The sequence below is a fragment of the Ceratotherium simum genome, chromosome 15 (genome assembly GCF_057802395.1).
Source record: "Ceratotherium simum simum isolate JZ-2026a chromosome 15, ASM5780239v1, whole genome shotgun sequence".
Classification (NCBI taxonomy): Eukaryota; Metazoa; Chordata; class Mammalia; order Perissodactyla; family Rhinocerotidae; genus Ceratotherium; species Ceratotherium simum.
The window spans coordinates 49,664,501-49,685,182 of NC_141914.1; the positions used below are offsets into that span (position 1 = coordinate 49,664,501).

The following is a 20,682-nucleotide window of genomic DNA, read 5'->3' on the forward strand; positions in this document are numbered from 1 at the left end:
TCATTAAACATCCTGGCAGAATTTGTAGATCCTAAGTAATTGGGGGTAGCATTTTTCTATTTCTCACAGCCATCACTCATTTCTTCTTTCCTATCCTCAGCATTCCCCACCCCTTTCCCCACTCACCTGTACCTTTCTCTCAGTGTCTTTTCCCCATGCCTTTACTTTAGGATTTCCACAGATATCTATAGATGTAGTCAGACCTTACTGCTAATATTGAAAGCAAAAGAAGTTGATCATCTTTTTTTCAGACACTTGTTCTTCCAAACAGCATCATTTTTGTGGCTAGTCTAATTTGTTGTCTCAACAGAATTCCATTCACAAAATTGGAAATTCTGGGCCTGAAAAGCATTATTTGCATGTTCATTAGACAATTCAACATATAGTTACTGAGTGTCTCCCGGGAGCCGGGTACTACACTAATTACTAAAGACGCCATGTGTGTGAATAGGATTCCATCCGTGTCCGTGGAGACCTTGCTGAAGGACTCATGTCCTGGGCTCAGTCCTAGCTTTATCAAACTTCTTTCTATGTGTTGAATGGGTTATAACTTTCTCCTTGTTTCTCTCTGTGAAATGGCACCTTTCCCATTTCTCCTCAAGATTCCATTTTAGTAGGTTTTTCCAGCCTTGCTTAGCAATCGTCAATCATATTAGTCAATCCTCTTCTCGTAGTATTTTTTTTTTTTTTTAAGATTTTATTTATTTATTTTTTCCCCCAAAGCCCCAGCAGATAGTTGTATGTCGTAGCTGCACATCCCTCTAGTTGCTGTATGCGGGACGCGGCCTCAGCGTGGCCGGAGAAGCGGTGCGCTGGTGCACACCCGGGATCCGAACCCGGGCCGCCAGCAGCGGAGCGCGTGCACTTAACCGCTAAGCCACCGGGCCGGCTCCTCTTCTCGTAGTATTTATCAATATTTTACTGTTTTAGGTTTCAATCAACATGTATTTGTTCAATACCTACTATTTGCAGGGCACTTGGCTAATAATATGGGGATGTACATGAATAAAAGACATGATTCTTGACCGAAAGGAGCTTAAAAGTCTACACAAGTCAGCTGGGTACAGCGACAAATCTGGGTACAGCTTCAAAGGCAGGAAACAAAGCCCTGGGTAGGTCTGGTGGGGAAACCTCTCAAACATGAGGGATTTAGGAGGGCAAAAAATTTAAAAAGAAGAAGTTTCTAGGTGTAGGAAATGTAAGGAAACATGCTGCAAGCAGGAATTCAGAAGGCTCTGTCAGTCACAGTATGGTGACAAGGTTGTATAAGTAAGATAGGGATCCAGCTGGAAGGGCAGGCTGCAGCTGGGATGTGGAGGCTTGCTGAGCCAAGGCAGTGATCTGGACTTTATGGAAGACAATGGGGAACACTATAGGGGATGGGGAGCTCGGTGGAGGAGGGATGATCTGATAAAAACGGTGTGTTGGGAAGGTGAATCTGGTAGTGGGAGGACATAGGGAGACTTCAGATTTGGAGAGCTGAATTCTAGATGTCTTGAGTGTGAGGTGCCTACAGGACATCTAAGTAAACTCCGGAGAGCTGCTAGGTGCCGGGGCAGGGCTCCAGAGGAAGGGCCTGCGTTCCTGGCCCTCCACCGCACGCGAGCTGCACGCGCTCGTTCACTCCCCTCAGCGTCCTGTCCAGCTGCTTTTTCCATCACTAGCGTGGCTTCTCTCTGCTTTTGTGGCCCGTGAGCCCTGGTGAGGTCCCAGTAGAATACCATCTCCAAATACGTATTATCGCCTGGTAACGGTGCTTCATTTCAATTTCATCCACTTCCTGAAACTTGTAATTTTTAAATTGCACACAAATGATTTTAAAAATTTCCTAAGGAAATAGTAATACTATTAAATATTAATTTCTCAGTGGTACATTTAGCAGAATTGCTCTTCCCTACTCTAGCTACACCATATTATTGTTTTGGCCATAAATTTTTAACACCCAGATCATTCCAAATTGACATTTCATATGCTTATAGACACTGCTTCACATACATAATTTAGTTTCTGAAAGCCACTAGATTCACAAAGTACTGGATTGAAAATAACATGTATTAATGGGTCCCAGAGGTACACAAGGTTGATTAAAATCAAAGATTTTTTTCTTCTATCTGATTATTTAGATTTGGGGGGAAGAATTTAGTGTCTCTGCCTCATAGCCAAGATATAGGCAAACATCTCTTAGGGAAAAAATACAATATCTTGCTTCTTTGGTAATAACCAAGTTCATATTTTCCTGCTTCTTTGGCCTTCTGATATGCAATGCCGTCATTTAAAACAGTATAAGCCAAACTTGAGAGGCAGACTGTTTATAATTCAAATGGGTATCCCGGGTTTTCCACAGTTCTGCATTTACTTCACTAAGAGGCAAGATAAGTTGCATCATCATAGTTGTGGTAACCTTATCCCTGTACCCAATTTGTATATTTCAACCCTAGAAATGTGCAATAGTTCTGATGACACTTGCACTAAAGGAAACTTCAAGTGTAGCAACCTGAAGATTTACAGGAAAAGGTTTAGGTCCTCGGGGGGAAATTTTGTCATCGGGTTAATTTCTTTCTGTCCTGGACCACAAGGCACATTCTAGAGTTGCAGTCAGTGAACAATAGGAGGGAAAAACATCCAGGTTTGTCAAATGAGATCAATAATCAAAACATCCAGGTTTGTCAAACGAGATCAATAATCACATCTTCACACAGAAAAATCAAATGGAATCTTATCAAAGCAGTGGGCTAGGAGAGCATGGCGGGGAAGAGGAGAAGGGATCTTCAACCTTGAGGGCAGTGCTTTAAACAAAACTGGTTTAAAGAAAAAAAAAAAGGCCCGTGAGCATTTGTGCTCTTACATCTCAGTGCTGCCTGCTTTTAAATGGTAGGGATACGATATCTTTTTATCCTTAACTTTTCATTTTCCTAAAATATTACACCCCCTGGGGAATTCCTTGATAAGTGATAAAATTAGTGATTGACCTGGGGTTATGTAAACTAAACTATCTTGAGGCAGTGGACAAACTTGGCTGCCTTTAGAAAATATTTTGGCCACGGTCCTTTGAACAATCAAAGAAAAAGCTAGCTCAGAAACAAAGTCTCTTTGATTTCAACTATAAAAATTTTTAATTTTTAATTGTTTTCATGTGTGTTTTGCATATGTAAAGCTCCTAAAAACTCCTACTGTTTATAGTATTGTGTCTGCTCTACTTGATTAAAAACTAAGTAGAAAAGAGGACAGGCCCTTCATCTTTTTGAAATCATGAAATTCAGGTTTCATGAAGTTTATTCTGCCGAACCTTCAGGTTGGTTGACGTCAGCAGAGAGGAAACATGGCACTGCATACCCAGCTCCTGGCCATTCATTTTCCTATTTCCCCTATTAATAATCTTCCTCCTCTGTAAACAAAAGATAATTTCCCCTTCCCCCTACTAAAAGGCATTGGTAAAATATTAGATGCCTCAAAAGTATATTTTTTAAATTACAGAATTAACATCAGTCGGTTTTTTTTGTCTGATTTGGCTTTCCTTTGGGACAAATATTTCCCACATTTTGTGTAAGTCTGCACTATTATGACCTGGCAAATGCCTTCATTCCAAAGGAACATTTTTTCCTTTGCCCTTTGTAGTTTAGAGTTTATGATAGTGTTGTATACCTTGACCAAAAGAAGAGACACTTGTTGCTTTATTATCACAGAAATCTTGTCACTAATTAACTGTTTATTGTGATATGGGTGTAAGTAAATAATTGTAAACCAGACTACATAAAAATGAACTTTTTAATTTAATTACTTCCTTGTTAGTCATTGGTATTTAAGCAAAAAAGACTTAAAAGTCTCTACTTCCTTTAGAGTTGATTTATTTCAATGAGAAAAGACACACTATAGAAGAAAATGTCAGGTGTTAATAGATGGAGGGTAATAATGTAATCCATTAGCGTTAACATCTCTTTTATTTCAAAAATCCATTAGTTATGCAGGTAAATGGAAAATTGCAAGATTCAGGCCAGTTCCTAATGCCCTTTGTGAATAATCACCTCATAAGCATAAGAAGCAGAATTTCATCCATTTGAAACAAATGAACCATGATGAAAGATGTCAGGTGTAATGTTCTATAATTTATGTTGAAATTTTGGGTTTTAAACTTTATATTATATCTTTCAATGGGAGGCTATTTTTTGTAACTATTATTCAATGCTGAATCCTAAAACATTCTAATAGCAAAGTAAATCTGAAGAGTAGAGGAGAAAAATAAGATAATGTCCTCATTTTCATTTAGAGCTTCAATCAGTGGCTCATTGCAGAGCATTCACTGGCCAGACCATTAGAAACTAATGTGTTTACTTCTTGCCTACACTTTCACTTCTTTATTTCTTTACTCAGGTCTGTACTTATGTACTTGATTGTGATAATAATTGAATAATTATAATAATAAATAATAATCAAGTTCCAAAAAGCAGCTGTTAAACAGAGAAATAGAATGACATATGTATTTTTTTATCCTATTTTTTTCAGAGCAAGAATGAGTTTTCTCCTAGTACTCAAATTTCCTTAATGCAGCCCAGAACGTATATCTAGTGTGTCCTTCAAAAATGTATACATTTTTCAGATATTACTAACACCAAGAAAGATAGAGTGTTAGTATTTTGAAGTGATGTATTATTATAAGGATTTAGGAGCCAAAACATGCTTCTTAGTATTGGCAGAGCAATATTGGGGAACTGTGTATGTGTTTGGTTTACTCTAAGATTTTATATCCTGCAACCTACAAATATTAACTCCCATTTTATTTCACATTTTATAGCATTGCAAAAATAATCAGTTCTTATAAATTAGATGCATTCAACACAGTACGGCTTCTTAAACTTGTGACTCAAGTTTCCATTATGAACAATGCCTAATTGCCATGGATTATTAATTTAAACTGTAACTAAATTATTCTTTGTCACTATAGTTTATTAGATATGCCTGCATCTCTAATACTCTAGAAAGCATTGTGGAAAAATTCTTGCCTTTTATCTCTAGGATATTACATGGCTAGCTGTAGATACATTATCTAATGTGTATGCAATATGTTTCAGAATGCTTTCAGAGGTGCTGGGTATAGAGAATGCAGATTAAAATGTTGCAAATTGCACAGCAGTACTGAGGATGCAAACCTAAAAAGTAAAAAAAGTGATGTAAGAAGTGAGGGTAAGTAAGGTGGAGTTTCCTGGAGGGATATATTCTGAACTATATGTTGGAGGAGGAACCCTATAAGTGGACAGGGAGAAGGGCAGGGACATTCAGGTCTGGGGCATTTTAGCACAGGCTAAAACTTTGTCACCACCCAGAACTAGAAGAGAAAATATTAATACTTTTTTATACTACCAGCTGTTGGACATTGTCTTTTTGATGGTTAATATTAATTTTAAAAAAATGTTATTTGTATAGCACATTAAAGTTTACCAGGCACTTTTGATTTAATTTGACCCTCACAGTGGCCTTGTCTGTTTTCTTTTAGGTTCAAGGTCTAAGGCTGGATAAATGTTAATTTGTGTGCTGCTGCTAAAACTCACGGATTTTAGAATGTTAGAGAAGCTGACTTCTGAAGAAGTCATTTCACTAGAGAAATTAACATTAATGCTTTAATCATGGGTTAAGAGTATGAACCAACACATTCATCTTTGAAGATAAAGAAATGTTTTTTCCATTCAAATAATTTTTTAAATAAAAAAACATTTTATGAAGAATACCCCATAAACATATAAGGGATATTTAGTATAATTTATTGCATCAGAGTTTTTTTTAATCACTGCTATTTCAACTGATTAAAATGTAATAAAAACAAACAAAAAACACTAATCCTGTAACATGAATCAGGTCCAAATTTTCCTCAATGACAAGTGTTTGGAAATGTTCAAATGTGTAAGATTATCAGACACTTTTAGCATTTGAGGTTACAAATGTCAACCTTCTAGCTGTAATTAGTCAAATATTGACACTCTCTCTTGGTGTGACAAGTCGTAGGAATGGAAGGGAGATAAATTTTTATTTTTCACATTTTTGTCAATATACACTTATGTTTCACTCCTTGTATTGCATTTTTCATTAAATATTTCATTATATTTGTTTATTGAAGAAAGTTTAGAGAGTATGCACAGAAAGAAGGAAAAGAAAGTCATAACCTACCTCCAGAAATTCTCATTCCTCCTCTGGTTTCTCTTGTGACAGCAACAGGGGGTGAGGATCTTCGTAATGCTCTATAAAGAGGTGGAACTTGCTCTTGGGATCAACAGTGAATACAGCAAGAGGACTTTAATGCGTCTACACCCCAACATAAAGGTATTCAGGTTCATCTTGCTGAACAATGTTTCTTCTTTATTATTCTGCAGTTTTTCAGATACGTTTTGCTTTGAGCAGTGGTAATCTGTAGCATTCCCTAATGTATATTTTGGATAAATAGCATTGTGTCCTGAGAAATAAAACAAAATACTATATGGAGTGTTGACAGAGTCAGCAGAGTTCATATTTCTGCTTCGATTACCCTGATAATTTAGCCAAGAACACGCTTCCTAGAGTTGTTCTAATATTCAAGAGTCCTGTCAAGTTCCCATGCTCCTCATTGGGATTATCCTGGAACCTCTTAGACGTGATCTCCCTGTAACATCCCTTGAACACTACGCTGACAGTACCAGAGAGCTCCTCTAGGATTTAAAGTGCTTTTCTTAATAGTGTCTTGCATAATATACTAATAAAGTAAATAAACACTATAAACAATTTGAACATAGCTATTTGATATTTTACCAAAGGCTGAAAACCTATCACTAAATATAGCCCAGTCATTGAGATACATCAAGACAATGAATGAATAAATCTCCAGCAGGCTTAAAGTATATAATATTATATATGTCACTTGGTTAAAAAAAGATATTCCATGTAAATAGTAACCAAAGAGAGCAGGAGTGGCTATACAAATATCAGACAAGATAGACTTTGTTTAAATACAGAGCATTTAAATAAAAATGCTTAATACGGTAAACTTTATGTTTGTATATTTTATAATTAAAAATGTGTTATTAACAGAAATGTAGTCTCTAATGTTTCTACTTAAAGACGTAGGAAAGTAGGATAGGTCATTGTGAGGTCATTTGGAGAGAATTCTATTTGAAAGCAGGAGGTTAATAACTTCTCAAAGTACCTTTCAAATCAAGAGATCCCAAAATATCCATATGCCTATATCCATATGCATACTATTTCAACACAGTGGCTACCAAAATATCAATATACTTATTAAAAATTTTGCCAGAGATAGATGTTGGTTACAAATTTTTAGTTTTTTAAAATAATACCAGATATAACATAATCCTTTTAGGGAGAAAAGGGGATCAGCTGTTATACTGAGGTGACTTTTTAGAAATGTGTGGTCAAACTTCAAGCTAAATGGCTGCTGCCCCAAAATGTGGTCTGGGGGGAGGGAGGCTTAAAAAGTATCTAGGAGTCTTCCTCTGCTAAGTATTGAGAATAAAATTAGAAGTTTGGAGATTTTCTTTGGTGTATACATAGCGCATTTTGGTATTCCAATTACAGAAAATGCTATTCAGGGGAGAAAACAGACCTCTTTTATTGTAATATGAAGGACATTCTTAAAAGCATGTTACATGTGGCGGTTTTATTCCTCTCAAGGTGATGAGGCACCCAGATCATGTGTCGTCCAGTGTATATCTGTGGGCTCATCACGAGAAACTCGTCGTCATCGACCAGTCAGTGGCCTTTGTGGGTGGGATCGACCTGGCCTATGGAAGGTGGGATGACGATGAGCACAGACTCACAGACGTGGGCAGCGTGAAGCGTGTTGCTGTGGGACAGTCTCTGGGTTCCCTCACAGTAAGTAAATTTCACCTTTATGGAACTGCATAAAAGGGACACAATTTGTGTGAAGTACGTGCTAAGAGTGTGACTAGTTGACTGAATGAGTGGTGGCATATCCCTGGAGGGGTCAAGAAGCTTGGGTCAAACATAGACAGACCTGGTTCCAGATACCACCAAGCAAGTCTGTAACTTTGCATCTCTTAGTCCTAGTTCCTTTTCTTGTAAGAAGAGAACACAGAGTCAATGGAGCATTTTCTATCTCATAGTCAGCTCCTCTGTTCTCCCTTTAAAGATTTATTTTCTATTTGGAAAAAAAAAGTTTATAAAGAAAAATGAGTGGCAATTGGGCTTTAAGTTAAAGAGCAATAAACAGCCTTGTTACAAGTAGCTGCCAAAGTTTTTGGAATATTCCTACTTAGAGACATACAAAAATAGGACAGGTCAGTCTGGAGTCGTTTAGGGAGTTCTGTTTGAAAGCAGGAGGTTAACAACTTCTCAAAGTACGTTTCAAATCAAGAGCTGCCAAAATATCTATATGCCTATACTTGTTATTTCAACTCAAGTGGTTGCCAAAGCATTACTACACTTATTAGAAGTTTTGACGGGCTCCATCTTATTTTACTGCTGGATATGTCATGATTTTTCTGGGAAAATCGAGATTTGGTAAATAGGTAACAGGGAAAATAATCGACAGAAAAAGCAGTGCTTGCTTAATGTTTATCAGAGGAAGAAGTTCAGCAGCTCGGCAGTGCATGTAGCTCATGTAATTTTATTTGAGAGACAAAGGTTAATTGGTATGAAATTTCAGGAATTTGGCCTACTGAAGGAGGAACTACAATGGAATGCCTGGCATTCGTCTGGTAGTGTTTAAACAGCTCACAGGAATCCCCCATGCCCTGTGGCTGACCTCACACATCATTGTGTGGCCATCATGTGGCAAATTTTACACCTCAGCTCTACTGGAATTAAAGGGCCACATTGCAGCGTTATCTTATGTAGTGTCTTTTTTTTTTCTTAATAATTTTCTCAGGCTGAAACAACAGAGTCTATGGAATCCTTAAGCCTCAAAGATAAAAATGGATCTAATAAAAATCTACCCATCCTGAAGAATGGTGATAATATGGATTCAAAACCAAAAGGAATAGGAAAGCCCAGAAAGTTCTCCAAATTTAGCCTCTACAGGCAGCTCCACAGGCACCAGTTGCACAACACAGACAGCATCAGCAGCATCGACAGCGCCTCCAGTAAGTCATCATCTTTGCTGGAATTTAGCCTGATGTCGTTCTGTTCCTTCATTGCCAGACACTATATACCTGTTTGTTGTCGTTTTTTGTTTTTTTTTTTTGTGAGGAGATCAGCCCTGTGCTAACATCTGCCAATCCTCCTCTTTTTTTTTTTTTTTTTGTTTTTTTTTTTTGCTGAGGAAGACTGGCCCTGGGCTAACATCCGTGCCCATCTTCCTCCACTTTATATGGGACGCCAGCACAGCGTGGCTTGCCAAGCAGTGTGTCGGTGCGCGCCGGATCCAAACCAGCAAACTCCGGGCCGCCGCATCGGAGTGCACGCACTTAACCGCTTGCGCCACTGGGCCGGCCCCCTATATACCTGTTTTTAAAACCTGTCTTTTTTTTTTTTTTTTTTTAATTTTTATTTATTTATTTTTTTCCCCCAAAGCCCCAGTAGATAGTTGTATGTCATAGCTGCACAGCCCTCTAGCTGCTGTATGTGGGACACGGCCTCAGCATGGCCGGAGAAGCAGTGTGTCAGTGCGCACCCGGGATCCGAACCCGGGCCGCCGGCAGCAGAGCGCACGCACCCAACCGCCAAGCCACAGGGCCGGCCCCTAAAACCTGTCTTTCTAAAATGGAGTAAAATGAGCCGTGCTGAAAGGTCACTATGTCATCCTATTCAATATCATGCCAGTTCATGGCTTTGTTTGCCTCATTTTGAACAGACATTGTTTTATTCACACAAGTAGTCATAACAATGACAATTCATGCTTCTGATGGTAGCAGAATGACTAAGCAGTTCTAAAATAATGGCAAATTATAAAGGAAAAAGAAAAGTGTTAGGTGTACTGTATACACTTTTCATAGAAGGAATTTCATTTCTTATCCTATCCAGAAATATATCAAGCTTTTATCCTCAAACATCAAATTTTCTACGTCTTGTCAATTTACTGTTCATTTCAAATTTATCTTAAAGCTCTGCAATTTTCTCTTGCACAGAATTTGCAACTGATTTCATAGCCTTGCCTGGTTTTAAAAATGATCAAACCTGCTTTCCAGTTTAGAAAACTTGATACATAATATGTCTTTGTAAAAGAACTCTTGACTTTCTCCAGGTTATTGTAATCACTATAGAAGTCGTCAGAATTTAATCCATGGTTTAAGACCCCATTTGAAACTCTTTCGCTCCTCCAGTGAGTCTGGGCAGGGGCCCCCTAGACCTCACGCTGGTAAGTGACGTGTGAAGCGGCAGAACCTCCTTAGGCTTCAGCTTTTGCTGCATGAGCAGTGTGTTTCTGGACTGGCTTTCTGTTCGCACAGTTTTCACGCCACATGTTATTAGAAATTGTAATCTGATAAGCTTTTGTAAGAAGAACTAGGTACTGGAATAATTTAATCAGGGCCTGAAATATGGTGGTGGGAATGAAGAGGAATCTGGCAAGGGGTCAGATGTGGGGACAAGTAATCATGGTCGTAAATAGCAACCACAGTGAAATTGTAAGCTGGCGTTTATTGTGCGCAGAGTCTGCCCGTCACTGCCCTGAGCCCTTGCGGTGCTTGGTAGTGACGGTGTTATCTCCTTTTCACACATGAGGAAACTCAGGGTTAGAGCTGATAAATGAATTACCCGATGAAGTTCCAGTTTTGCAGCCTCCCAGAGCTCATGATTCAGATTTGTGATTTAGCAGAAATGCAGATTACTGCATCACGACCTTTCGCGTCAATTCCCAAGGCCACGGTTCTAGTGTATTGTTTAGGAGATGACTTGAGTTAGAGCCCGACTGACATGGCCGGATGTGAGTCACTTGTGACAGGAGCTAATGAACCTGATGGATTAAGTGGGACCTTGGGCGGTGGTTCCCAGCTTTCTTTAGTCTGGGGACGCTGCGTTTTTTAAACTGATTAACAATATATAATGATCTAAAGCTCCAATGGAACTTTTAAATCAATGTATGTGTTATAAATTGTAACACATTGATACACATTAAAAAATGGAGAAGAACATATATGGGGAGACGTTTTGTTTATGTACCATACAGCTAGGACTTGATGCATATGTGGATTCAGGGACAACTCAGAGTAATTCCTGTGCTTGAACCAGCTTCAAAGCCCTGAGACAGGAAACCAGAGGCCGCTGGGAATCCAAAGAGCCAGGTCAGGGGTGAATGCAGGGACAGATATTAAGGGTAAAGAGCTGGAAACAGGTCCGGGTAGTGCTTTGTAATTCTGTTACCGAACTAAGTGGGCTCGCCTCCTTGTGAGTTACATAAGACTCTACACCAGTGGAAGTTGTCTCATAAAGTAAAGTGTATTTGCAGCAAATAGGAGGCCATGAGGAATCATTTCCAAAGTCATGCTGTCCTCGAACAGAGGGAGGCAGGAACTTTCATTTCGGATGGAGAATGAATATTCGAAAGGGAGAGGTGGGCATTCGCTTGCACAGGCTCAGCTGGAAAACGTGCTTCCACATACCCTGCAGGTTACGGTAATGAGGCCTAAGCTCCTCCTGGAGAGGTCTTAGCATTGAAAATGAGGCAAAGGTCATGGGCGTGGCTCTTGTGGTGAGGCTTGGTCCATTTCAGGGTGGTTGATGGTTGCATCTCCTTAACACAACGAAAGGGAAAAAAACACAACTTGGAAAAACGCTTAAATGCTTCCAAACCTATTCTTGAGTTTCTCAGGGCACCTAGTCAGTGACAATTCCCATGTGTGTTGCTTTAGTACTGAAGTTAAAAGGAATGAGGTTGCCAAACCATGAAGCTGAGGGATCTGAATTTTGACTGAGTGGTTGTGTTGCCAACAACAGGACTGGGGACAAGTAGAAAAGAAGATGCAAGCCAGGTGCTGAATACGTCACAACGTAACTCAGGCCGACGTCAGGCTGAGGGGGTGACACCCACACTGGTGATCTGAGGACATGGATGTGGGTGGTTTTCAGGTGCTGATGGAAACTCCTCCCTAATATACTGGATACATGTCCAGTGCAGCATTGTTTATTGAGAGAGAGAGAGAAAAAGTAAACAATCTGAACATCCAACAGTAGAGCAATGGTGAAGAACGTAATGAGTGGTTCATTCTCCTGATGGAATTGTGCAATCATTAAAACTCTAAGTAGGGATACAAAAATAAATGCATATGACTTGTTTGTTTCATTAAATAAGTACTTATTGAGCTCTTATAATGTGCCACTGAATGTTCTAGGTAGTAGGGATGAACAAAACAGATGAAATTCTGTTAACTAATTGGAGGGTAAGGATGGGAATTGTTTTTACAAATAGATCATCAAACACAATGTGGTGAGAATTACGGAGAACAACAGAGCAGGGGAAGGGGCAAGGGCAGAGGGGAGGAGTTACTATTTTCTATCAAGAGGTCAGAGAATGCTTCTCTAATGAGTTGAGTTTTCAACAGAGACCAAAAGGAAGAGAAGAATGAGGATAAGAGGAGGTCTGGGAGAGGGCTCTGCAGCCAGGAGGAATAGCCAGTGTAAAGGCTCTGAGCAGGAGGGGTGGGTGTGTTCCAGGAACGTGGCTGAAGTGGAGTGGGCTAGGGAAGAGTGTCAGGGGCAAAGTCAGAGAGGGTTGGTAGGTTATAGAACTTTGAGTGAGATAGGAAGCCATCGGATGGTCTTGAGCAAAGGACGGACAAGGTCTGACTTCCATTTTTACAGGCTCAGTTCTTCAGAGCACACCAGGTGGCAAGTAGTGACCGGACAGGTACTGAATACATCTGGAGGTGGAGCTGACAGCATTTGCTGATGCCCTGGATATAATGATGTGAGAGACGGAGAGGACTCTTTCCATTAACTATGTTAAGTTCCAAATTTAATTTTTTAATATGAAAAATATTAATTTCCTTAAAAAGAGAAGCCAGAGGATAGTTGAGTCCCTCTGGAGCAGTGCTTTGCCAAGCCTATTCCTAGGACCCTGGTGTTTCTCAGGGGCTCTAAAGTTGGATATTGAGTAGGTGGGCCCCGGACCCTTCCTCAGCTATTCGTACCTGCTTTAACCGTAACAGTCCCACTTGTATTGTTTTATGTATTGGAGTTCCATGTGAATTTGTGTTGGGAAAAAAGTAAGTTTCTACTATTAATAATAAAGGAAGTTTAAAGAGCACAGCTCTATATTTAAATCATGTAATGACTTCAACTGATACTGTCTTATAGGACTTGAAACCCAAATTAAGCGCAGAGTGACTCTGCCTTAGAAATTTGAAACTGAATGTTTGTTTGAGTTAGTAACTTCCTTTCCTGAGGGTATGAAATGGGTGATGTTGGGGAAGAGGGAGAATACCCCTCTGCCCTTTCCCTTAAGTTTTTTATGGCTGGCCAAATAATTAACAAGACAGGTTAGCAGGAGAAAATAATACAAAGTTTAATAACATGTATACATGGGAGAAACCAGGGATACTGCGTTTCTCAACACAATAGCAGAAATTCTCGTCTTAAATACCATCTTCAGCTAAAGACAAAGGAGGATGTTGGGGGTGGGGGGTGTCAGTTACAGGAGATTACCACTAAAGCACTGTAAACAAGAGTAAGGTTATTATGCAGATTTAAGGCCTCACCTTCCACATTAAGTTTCTAGAAATGAGGTCATCCCGCCTCTTCCCAATACAGAGAGGGAGATACCTTTACAAATGGAGATTTCCCTTATAAATGTAAATGTTTGTCTGGCAACTCCTCAAAGGGCCATCCAGAGAATGTGGCCAGAGAGACAGAACTTCCGATAAGATGGGCTTGTTGGTGCCTTTTCTATTGTAACATCTATTTTACATTATATTACAGCCATCAGATAGAAGATCTGTTCCAGGAAGGAGTTACTATGTCAAATTCTTTAGGCAGTTAGTGGGCGAGGTCAAATGTTGGTCAGAGAAAACAATCAAGGTAAAGAGATATATTTCAGGGTGGCCAAATCTTGATCTCCCACAGTGAGCTTCTCTGCACTTCAGTTTCACTGAGGGCAAGAGGCGGTGATGAACTGGTCTCCTGCTGAGCCTTACTGGTGGTGTACAGAAATCAGTATAGAGTGTGCATTCAAGAGCGCCATGGGTTTCTGAGTAGAAAAACTGCACTGAAATCAGTTCATCTTAAATGTGATTGGTAACCATGGTAGATTTCTATAGTATATACTTTAATTCAGAAATCACTCAGCCATCTTCAAGATTTTTTTTTTCTTTCAAAATTATGTTGCAAGATGGAGAATTTCAAATTGACATTGCTTTGCTGGATAGTATGTTATTTTAAAGGGTTGAATTTGCCTCCTCTCCTATTCAGGGACTGTTTGCTGATCTTTTCCTTTGAAGCAAGATAAAGCAATGGCTGAGGGGGGAAATCATTTTTGCAGTTTAGTTGAGACAGATGTTTCAAACTCAGATATTAATCATAAGGGATAATGAATAGTAGGTTAAGTCATTTCTAAACTCTGTCCTCAGGGATGCAGTGGTATAACATGTACAAGACTTATTTTCTGCTGTCAGAGAGCTTATTATCTAATAGGTAAGTGTGAGTTTTAGTATTTTACTAACCTAGTGCCCTAGTAATTCATCAGGGGGCGATACTATTACAGGCAAGAGTTGTCAGTGACACCTCCTCCGCAGTAAACCTGATCCACAACTCCAAAATCCAAAAAGTTTCAAAAACCAAAGGGTTTTTTAAAGTATAGCTCATTGAAGACCTGTTTTGGAAGTGGCCTTGAATATAGGCAGAAATTCAGTAGGTAGAGACTAAGAAGGGAGTAAAACAGACATTCCAGGTATCTTAAGGCACAGGTATGGGAAATGCCAGAGGTATTTATTTTAGCATCTTAGACCTAGGTATGGAATGTGGTAAATACACAAAGGTCTCTCATCTCTTATACAAAATCCTGGGGGTCAGATAGGCTTCAGAAATTAGAAGGTTCTGGATTTTAGGAAGGTAATACAATACCTTTCCTCTATATTACGTTACACTCCTTCCAGGGTTCAGGAAATACCCTATACGTAAATCATTTATATTTGTGCAACACCCAGTGGGATAAAGATAATAACCTCTTGTCAGTTCAGGTCAGGTTTTGCTAACACATGAGCTGTGAAAAAACAGTTGGATTTTCAGAGCTTTTGGGCTTGGGAATTGTGGTTAAGGGTGAGTTCATTTGTGTAGATTGGGCTGGTAGGATGTGTCTGTACAAATATATGGAGGGCCTTGACAGTCAGGCTGAGATATTGAACCTTATCCACTAAATGTGGGAGAGTCCCTGGGAGGTGGGGTGGGATTTGGAAGGGATGGGTGTTGGGGATGTAGGGGGTTAAGGATGGTGTTTTACTAAGTTACACTAGAGACACGGGGACTAGCTTCTTCCAGTGGGCCCAAGAATGAAGCGAATGGGAGAAACTTTTTCCAAAGGAAGAATCAGCGGAATTTCACTAGGATTTGGGAAGTGGTGATGGGGAGGTGGGTGGAGAAGATAATGAAGAAAGGAGAAAAGCCAAAGGTGATTCTGAGGTTTGAGCTTGAGTGACTATGAACGGAAAGCAGAAATCTCCAGGGAAGACTTGATTTCGTGGGGATGATAATGCTGCTAGTGTCACATGTGATTCTAAAGTTCTGGTGGGACAACTAGGTCGACAAAGTCAAGTGAGGTGCTCGAAGTGGCTGCAGATCTGGAGCCCAAAAGAGAAGCCAGGACTTAAGGGGTAATTTAGGAGAAAGTTGGAGAAAACCTTGATAGGGAGGAGGAGCTGGGACAGAAGATCAAGAAGGTTAGAGTAATGATAGGGGAATGCAGCCTTGGAAGCCAGGAGACGAGAAAAAAAGGAGGATGTGGCAAAGCCAGAGACACTGGGTGAGGGGTAGGAAGACACCCTTTCCGTGAACTTCAGCAGCCAGAGTCTGGGCCACTGATGGATGAGGATTGCGGAAAATTGGCTTAAAATTTCAGCACATGCCCGTGCTGAAAGACAAGGCAGGCGCAATTATGAAATCAACTGGGAGCCAGATACAGATCAATGAGAACCCTCAGATCAGCATCACTGGTGGAAAAAGTCCTCTCTCCCTGCTCACAGGTCTCGTGCGGTTCTGATGCAGTACTAACAGTAACCAGGAGTACTAACAGTATTCAGCTCTATTGCCTTTATATTTCATTTGTTCCAAGGAGGACCCTGACTTATTTTGAATAGTATAGGCCATGACTAAAAAACAAAAACAAATTTGAATTATGACAGGTTGAATTCAGTGAATTCCAAGATAATTTTAGAGACTAAGAATTTGCTTTGTTTTGTTTTTCTTGTCGTAACTGATTGTTAGGTGAGAGTGAATTTTTAAACAAGTGTGTGTGTGTATATGTAAAACTTTACCTTAGAGCTTCTCAATTGATGAAAACAAATTATGTATATATATATATTTTTAATTTGACCCATTATTTATCTCATTCTTTGTCCCTTTTTTGTTTCTTTTCCTGTTTTTTTTTTTTTTTTAAACAAAGTGCCATGCTTACTATAAAGAGCCTGTGGGTGAGCACACAGACCTACCAGTACTTTGGCCTCTCAGTCTCGTAGAGCAGGAAAATAAATCACAAGGAACAGTCAATTGATTCTATTTTTAACATTACTTAGTTTTGTTAATCTTTAGCACTTTAAGACAGGTTTCTTTCATAGAAAATTTCAATAACCTTTGAAGGTTAATTATTAAGTTTGAGAAAGAATATTGGCACTGTGTGTGGTGATTATTTAAAAACTTTTGCTCTGAAAATACTTATTGATTGCCTGCTAAATGCCAGGAGCTACATCAGGCAGGGAGGATACACTTCCCACCCCTGAAGAGTTTATTGACTAGTAGGGGGCAGGGAGGGAGCATCCTTACACAATTGTGTCACAGAGTCAGAGGCACTGGGGTGTGCAACTGTTAATGGTTCTACAACACTGCTAGTGACTGCCTCTCCCTACTGGGGTCTGGGAGGTCTCTCTAGGGCAGATGACAGCTAACGTGGCTCTTGATGGATGATGAGGAGATCAGGCTGAGAGGGAGGGAAGAGCATTCCAGGCAGAAGGAAAAATGTGCCAACTGCACAGAGACATGACAGACCAGGCCTGTCCAAATACAGTGAGAAATGTGGTATGCATGGGGCCTGGGTTGTATGGGGAAACAAGGCCAGAAAGAGAGATTGGCACCAGTTAGGGAAGAGCCTTCTAGACAGAATAAGCCCTTAGGATTTGACCCCCTGTAGGCAGTAGGACATCCTAGAAGTCTTTTAAGCAAGGAGTCTGTGTTTTAGAAAGACAGTTGTGGCGCGGTGTGGTGGTAGGGGAACCAGTCCAGTACTCTCACGGGCTGCTGCACATGGTACCATTTAGTCATTCAGCAAATATTTTTGCATCCAATGTCTATTTGTTAAGTGCTTCTTTTGTGCCGAGTGCTGCATTTGTTCTTGTCGTTCTGCTAGTCTTCCTGCTTAGTTGTCTTTGTAGCCAACATATCCCCAAAATGTGCAAACCATTTGGGTCCAAGTGTTTACCCTTAAGTAAAATGGTCCTGGCAAAGCTTTTTGTGAAATGTTGCAGCAGATTGCTGCTTTTGCGCCTATATGATCACAAGCTTCTGTCTGTTTTTGAGATATTTTTTGTGGGTGTCATTTATGATTTTAGGAATATAGAATGTTAGAGCCCAAAAGATCTTAGATGTTATCTGGGCCAAATTTTCCCTTTTACACGGAAAGGATTTCTGACCCAAAAAGGTGAAGCTCACTGTCACTTGGTCACTTGGCTAGTCAATTCCAGGGCTGGAACATGGGCTATCTACAAATTTGAGATTTTTTGCTTTTTGAGATGCAAAAGACAAGAATTCTGTGTTAGGTGTGCACCATATTGGTTGAGGAAAGAGAAGGGCCTGACTTCTTTATGGCCTCTGCATCTCATGTTTCTCTACCTGACCTGGCTTTACTGCTCTCTCCGAGTCCCTCCTAGCAAGTTCTTTATTCACGGTTAGCCCTGTGATCCTTTCTTCCCATGATCTGGTAGATGGTGAGAATAGGAATGTTACGTTTCATTGTCAAATGATGAACCTAGTTATAGCCCCAACCACCCACTAATAATGAACTTGTGAGGGTTGTGAAACCTTGCCAGCCTACAGCCTCAGACAGAATGAACACACGCTGCCCTCGTTCTGAGTCTTAAGAATAAAAGTTAAGAAATCTGTAGGTGTTTAATATGTGAGAGTTGAGCCTCCCTCTCTGGGGCCCTTCTGAACCACAGTCTCTGAGCGGGTCTTGCTGCGTTCACAGACACTGGCTCCATCCGCAGTTTACAGACAGGCGTCGGGGAGCTCCATGGGGAAACCAGATTCTGGCATGGAAAGGACTACTGCAATTTTGTCTTCAAAGACTGGGTTCAACTTGATAAACCCTTTGCTGGTGAGTACCATGGTGGTGGGAGGCTGCTTATATTTTGTCTTTTACTTGTCAGCATCTCAGCAAGTCTGCATGTGCATGATCTAATGTCTTTTGTTTTGCTTTGTTTTGTTTTGAATATTTGGTAAAACTTTGGAGACTATGATTCAGCCATATACTTAAGGACTTTTGCTTGTAGTTATAGTAAGAAATGAACATGGAAGAGAGCTTACTTGTTTGAAACCTCCAGGTTTCGTATAGGCATATTTTGGGGGGTAATAATCTGTAATTCTCTGGAAGATGGTACCTTTCCTTTGATCATCTCCTTTTCTGCTTATCATCTTCATCTTCCAGCATTATCTCATTATTAACAGATTATCACTGTGCTTATATGTCTGAGGAGATAGAGATGGAACTGCATACATAGCCTGATGTTATTTCAACAGGATGAAAAAGAAAAATAATATCAAGTACACAGTCTTAGATAATTTGTACCGACTCATGTCTTGCCTGGCCTGGTGATTATCTCACACTAAGTGACATGGAAACATATTTGGGGGAATGTGTTCCTCAATGTGAGATCTATGTTTCCCTTGGCTATAAAGGTATTGTTCCACCCAAGCCAAGAAATATATGCATAATAGACATTACCACGTTTCCTTTTATGTATCATAGTTGGGGTCAAATGGCTTCTGTCCCTGGCACAGACATTAGTGATGATCCTTGCCTGGTGCACCTGGGCAGATTTCATTGACAGGTACTCCACTCCCCGGATGCCATGGCATGATATTGCCTCTGTGGTCCACGGGAAGGCGGCTCGTGACGTGGCACGTCACTTCATCCAGCGCTGGAACTTCACGAAGGTACCCGGATGGTTTCATCATGATCCAGTCCACATGAAGAGAGGCAGGCCCAGTAGAGGAGAAACCCAGAGGGTTAACAAGAAGGGGCTGTGCTGACCACAGCTGTACCACCCATCCGCTTTTGGGTGCCTGGTTATCAGAGCTCCTGGGCCTCTGGGCAAAAAAAAAGAAAACATTTATGAACTTTCGCACCATGGACAATTCAGAGCACCGAGGGAGAGATGCTACTATCAGGGCCTATGGTTTTAACCGTTATCACATCTGGGACGCTCAGTGTTGATAAAGCTTCTGGCCTGGGCTGATAGTCACGTGGAAGGCGATTGTAGGGAGAGAGGAGCCCTTTAGGTGAGAGAGTTTGAACTTTCAAGTCCTTCCAGTCCTGGCACTGCACTGGGTTCGTATTGGTACAGGCTTCTGAGCAAAGTGAGCAGTACAAGAAGCTGGAGCCATTTTTCTTTTCTCCAGATTGTCTTCTTAGTGTGCCTTCATGATGTGTGAGAGTTTGACCTAACATTCATAAGTTAAGTACCTATCATCCAGGTGTTAGTAAGGTTCTATTGTATTTACTTTAAATGATGATGAGCATTTTTCTCCCTGATAATTTGGAAAAAGGATTTAGTTTTATCAACAACTTAGAGTCTCACCTTATTTTTTATTTGCATAACATTATAAACATTTAGTGGACGCTCTTAGAAATAATGGAAATATTTTTAACAAAAATTTAGGAGGGATGAATGAATAAACAAAGAGATACTACTTTTAACCTACTAGACTGACAAAGATAAAACACATTGCTAATACCTGCAATTGGGTTTGGGATTTTTGATGCTCTTATCCGCTGCTTCTGGGAGAATAAATTGGTACAATGCCAAAAAGCTTTTTAAAAAGTGTACAACCTTTGACTCAGAAAAACTATTTTGGGTATTTAATCTAAAGAAGTAATCCAATAAGGTAGTTTCTTTTGATATTGCAACTAATAATTCAAATAAAATGAAGAATAACTGAAATGCTCATTAATAGGAATTTATTAAATTCTGATTCTTTCATACCATTTTACTATGAAGTTATTAAAAATAATATATAGTGCTATATTGCTGTGGCAAGATATCTACAACATAGTAAAAAATCAGTTTACAAAATAATCCCATTTTTGCAGTTATGTAACTCTATAACTCCAGATTATATTTAAGCTTTCTTTAAAAATATAAAGCAATACATGCCCACTACAAAGGGTAAAAGAAGGGAAAAAGGAGTTCTCTGCCTCTAAGAAGTAGAAAGAAAACAAAAACAAATAATCTATCGCCTATTCGCCTGGAAACATCCAGTTAACCTTTTTCTTTTTCTTTTTCAAATGAACCTGAATTTCTTTTTTTTGTGTGTGAGGAAGATCAGCCC

General features: G+C 39.9%; 1 protein-coding gene across 7 annotated transcripts in view; it reads left to right on the forward strand.

Moving 5' to 3' along the window:
- The window catches only part of PLD1 (phospholipase D1), a 219,636-nt gene that overhangs the window by 132,830 nt on the left and 66,124 nt on the right, over positions 1-20,682 (forward strand). For 6 of the 7 annotated variants that reach the window (XM_087440028.1, XM_087440027.1, XM_087440030.1 and 3 more), the window contains 5 exons: positions 6,199-6,309; positions 7,651-7,851; positions 8,867-9,080; positions 18,320-18,448; positions 19,169-19,287. In XM_087440028.1, coding sequence (XP_087296154.1) covers positions 6,199-6,309; positions 7,651-7,851; positions 8,867-9,080; positions 18,320-18,448; positions 19,169-19,287 — 774 coding nt within the window. Of the gene's footprint in view, positions 1-6,198; positions 6,310-7,650; positions 7,852-8,866; positions 9,081-10,180; positions 10,295-18,319; positions 18,449-19,168; positions 19,288-20,682 lie in introns of all 7 variants that reach the window. The other variant, XM_087440032.1, reaches the window with a different exon arrangement.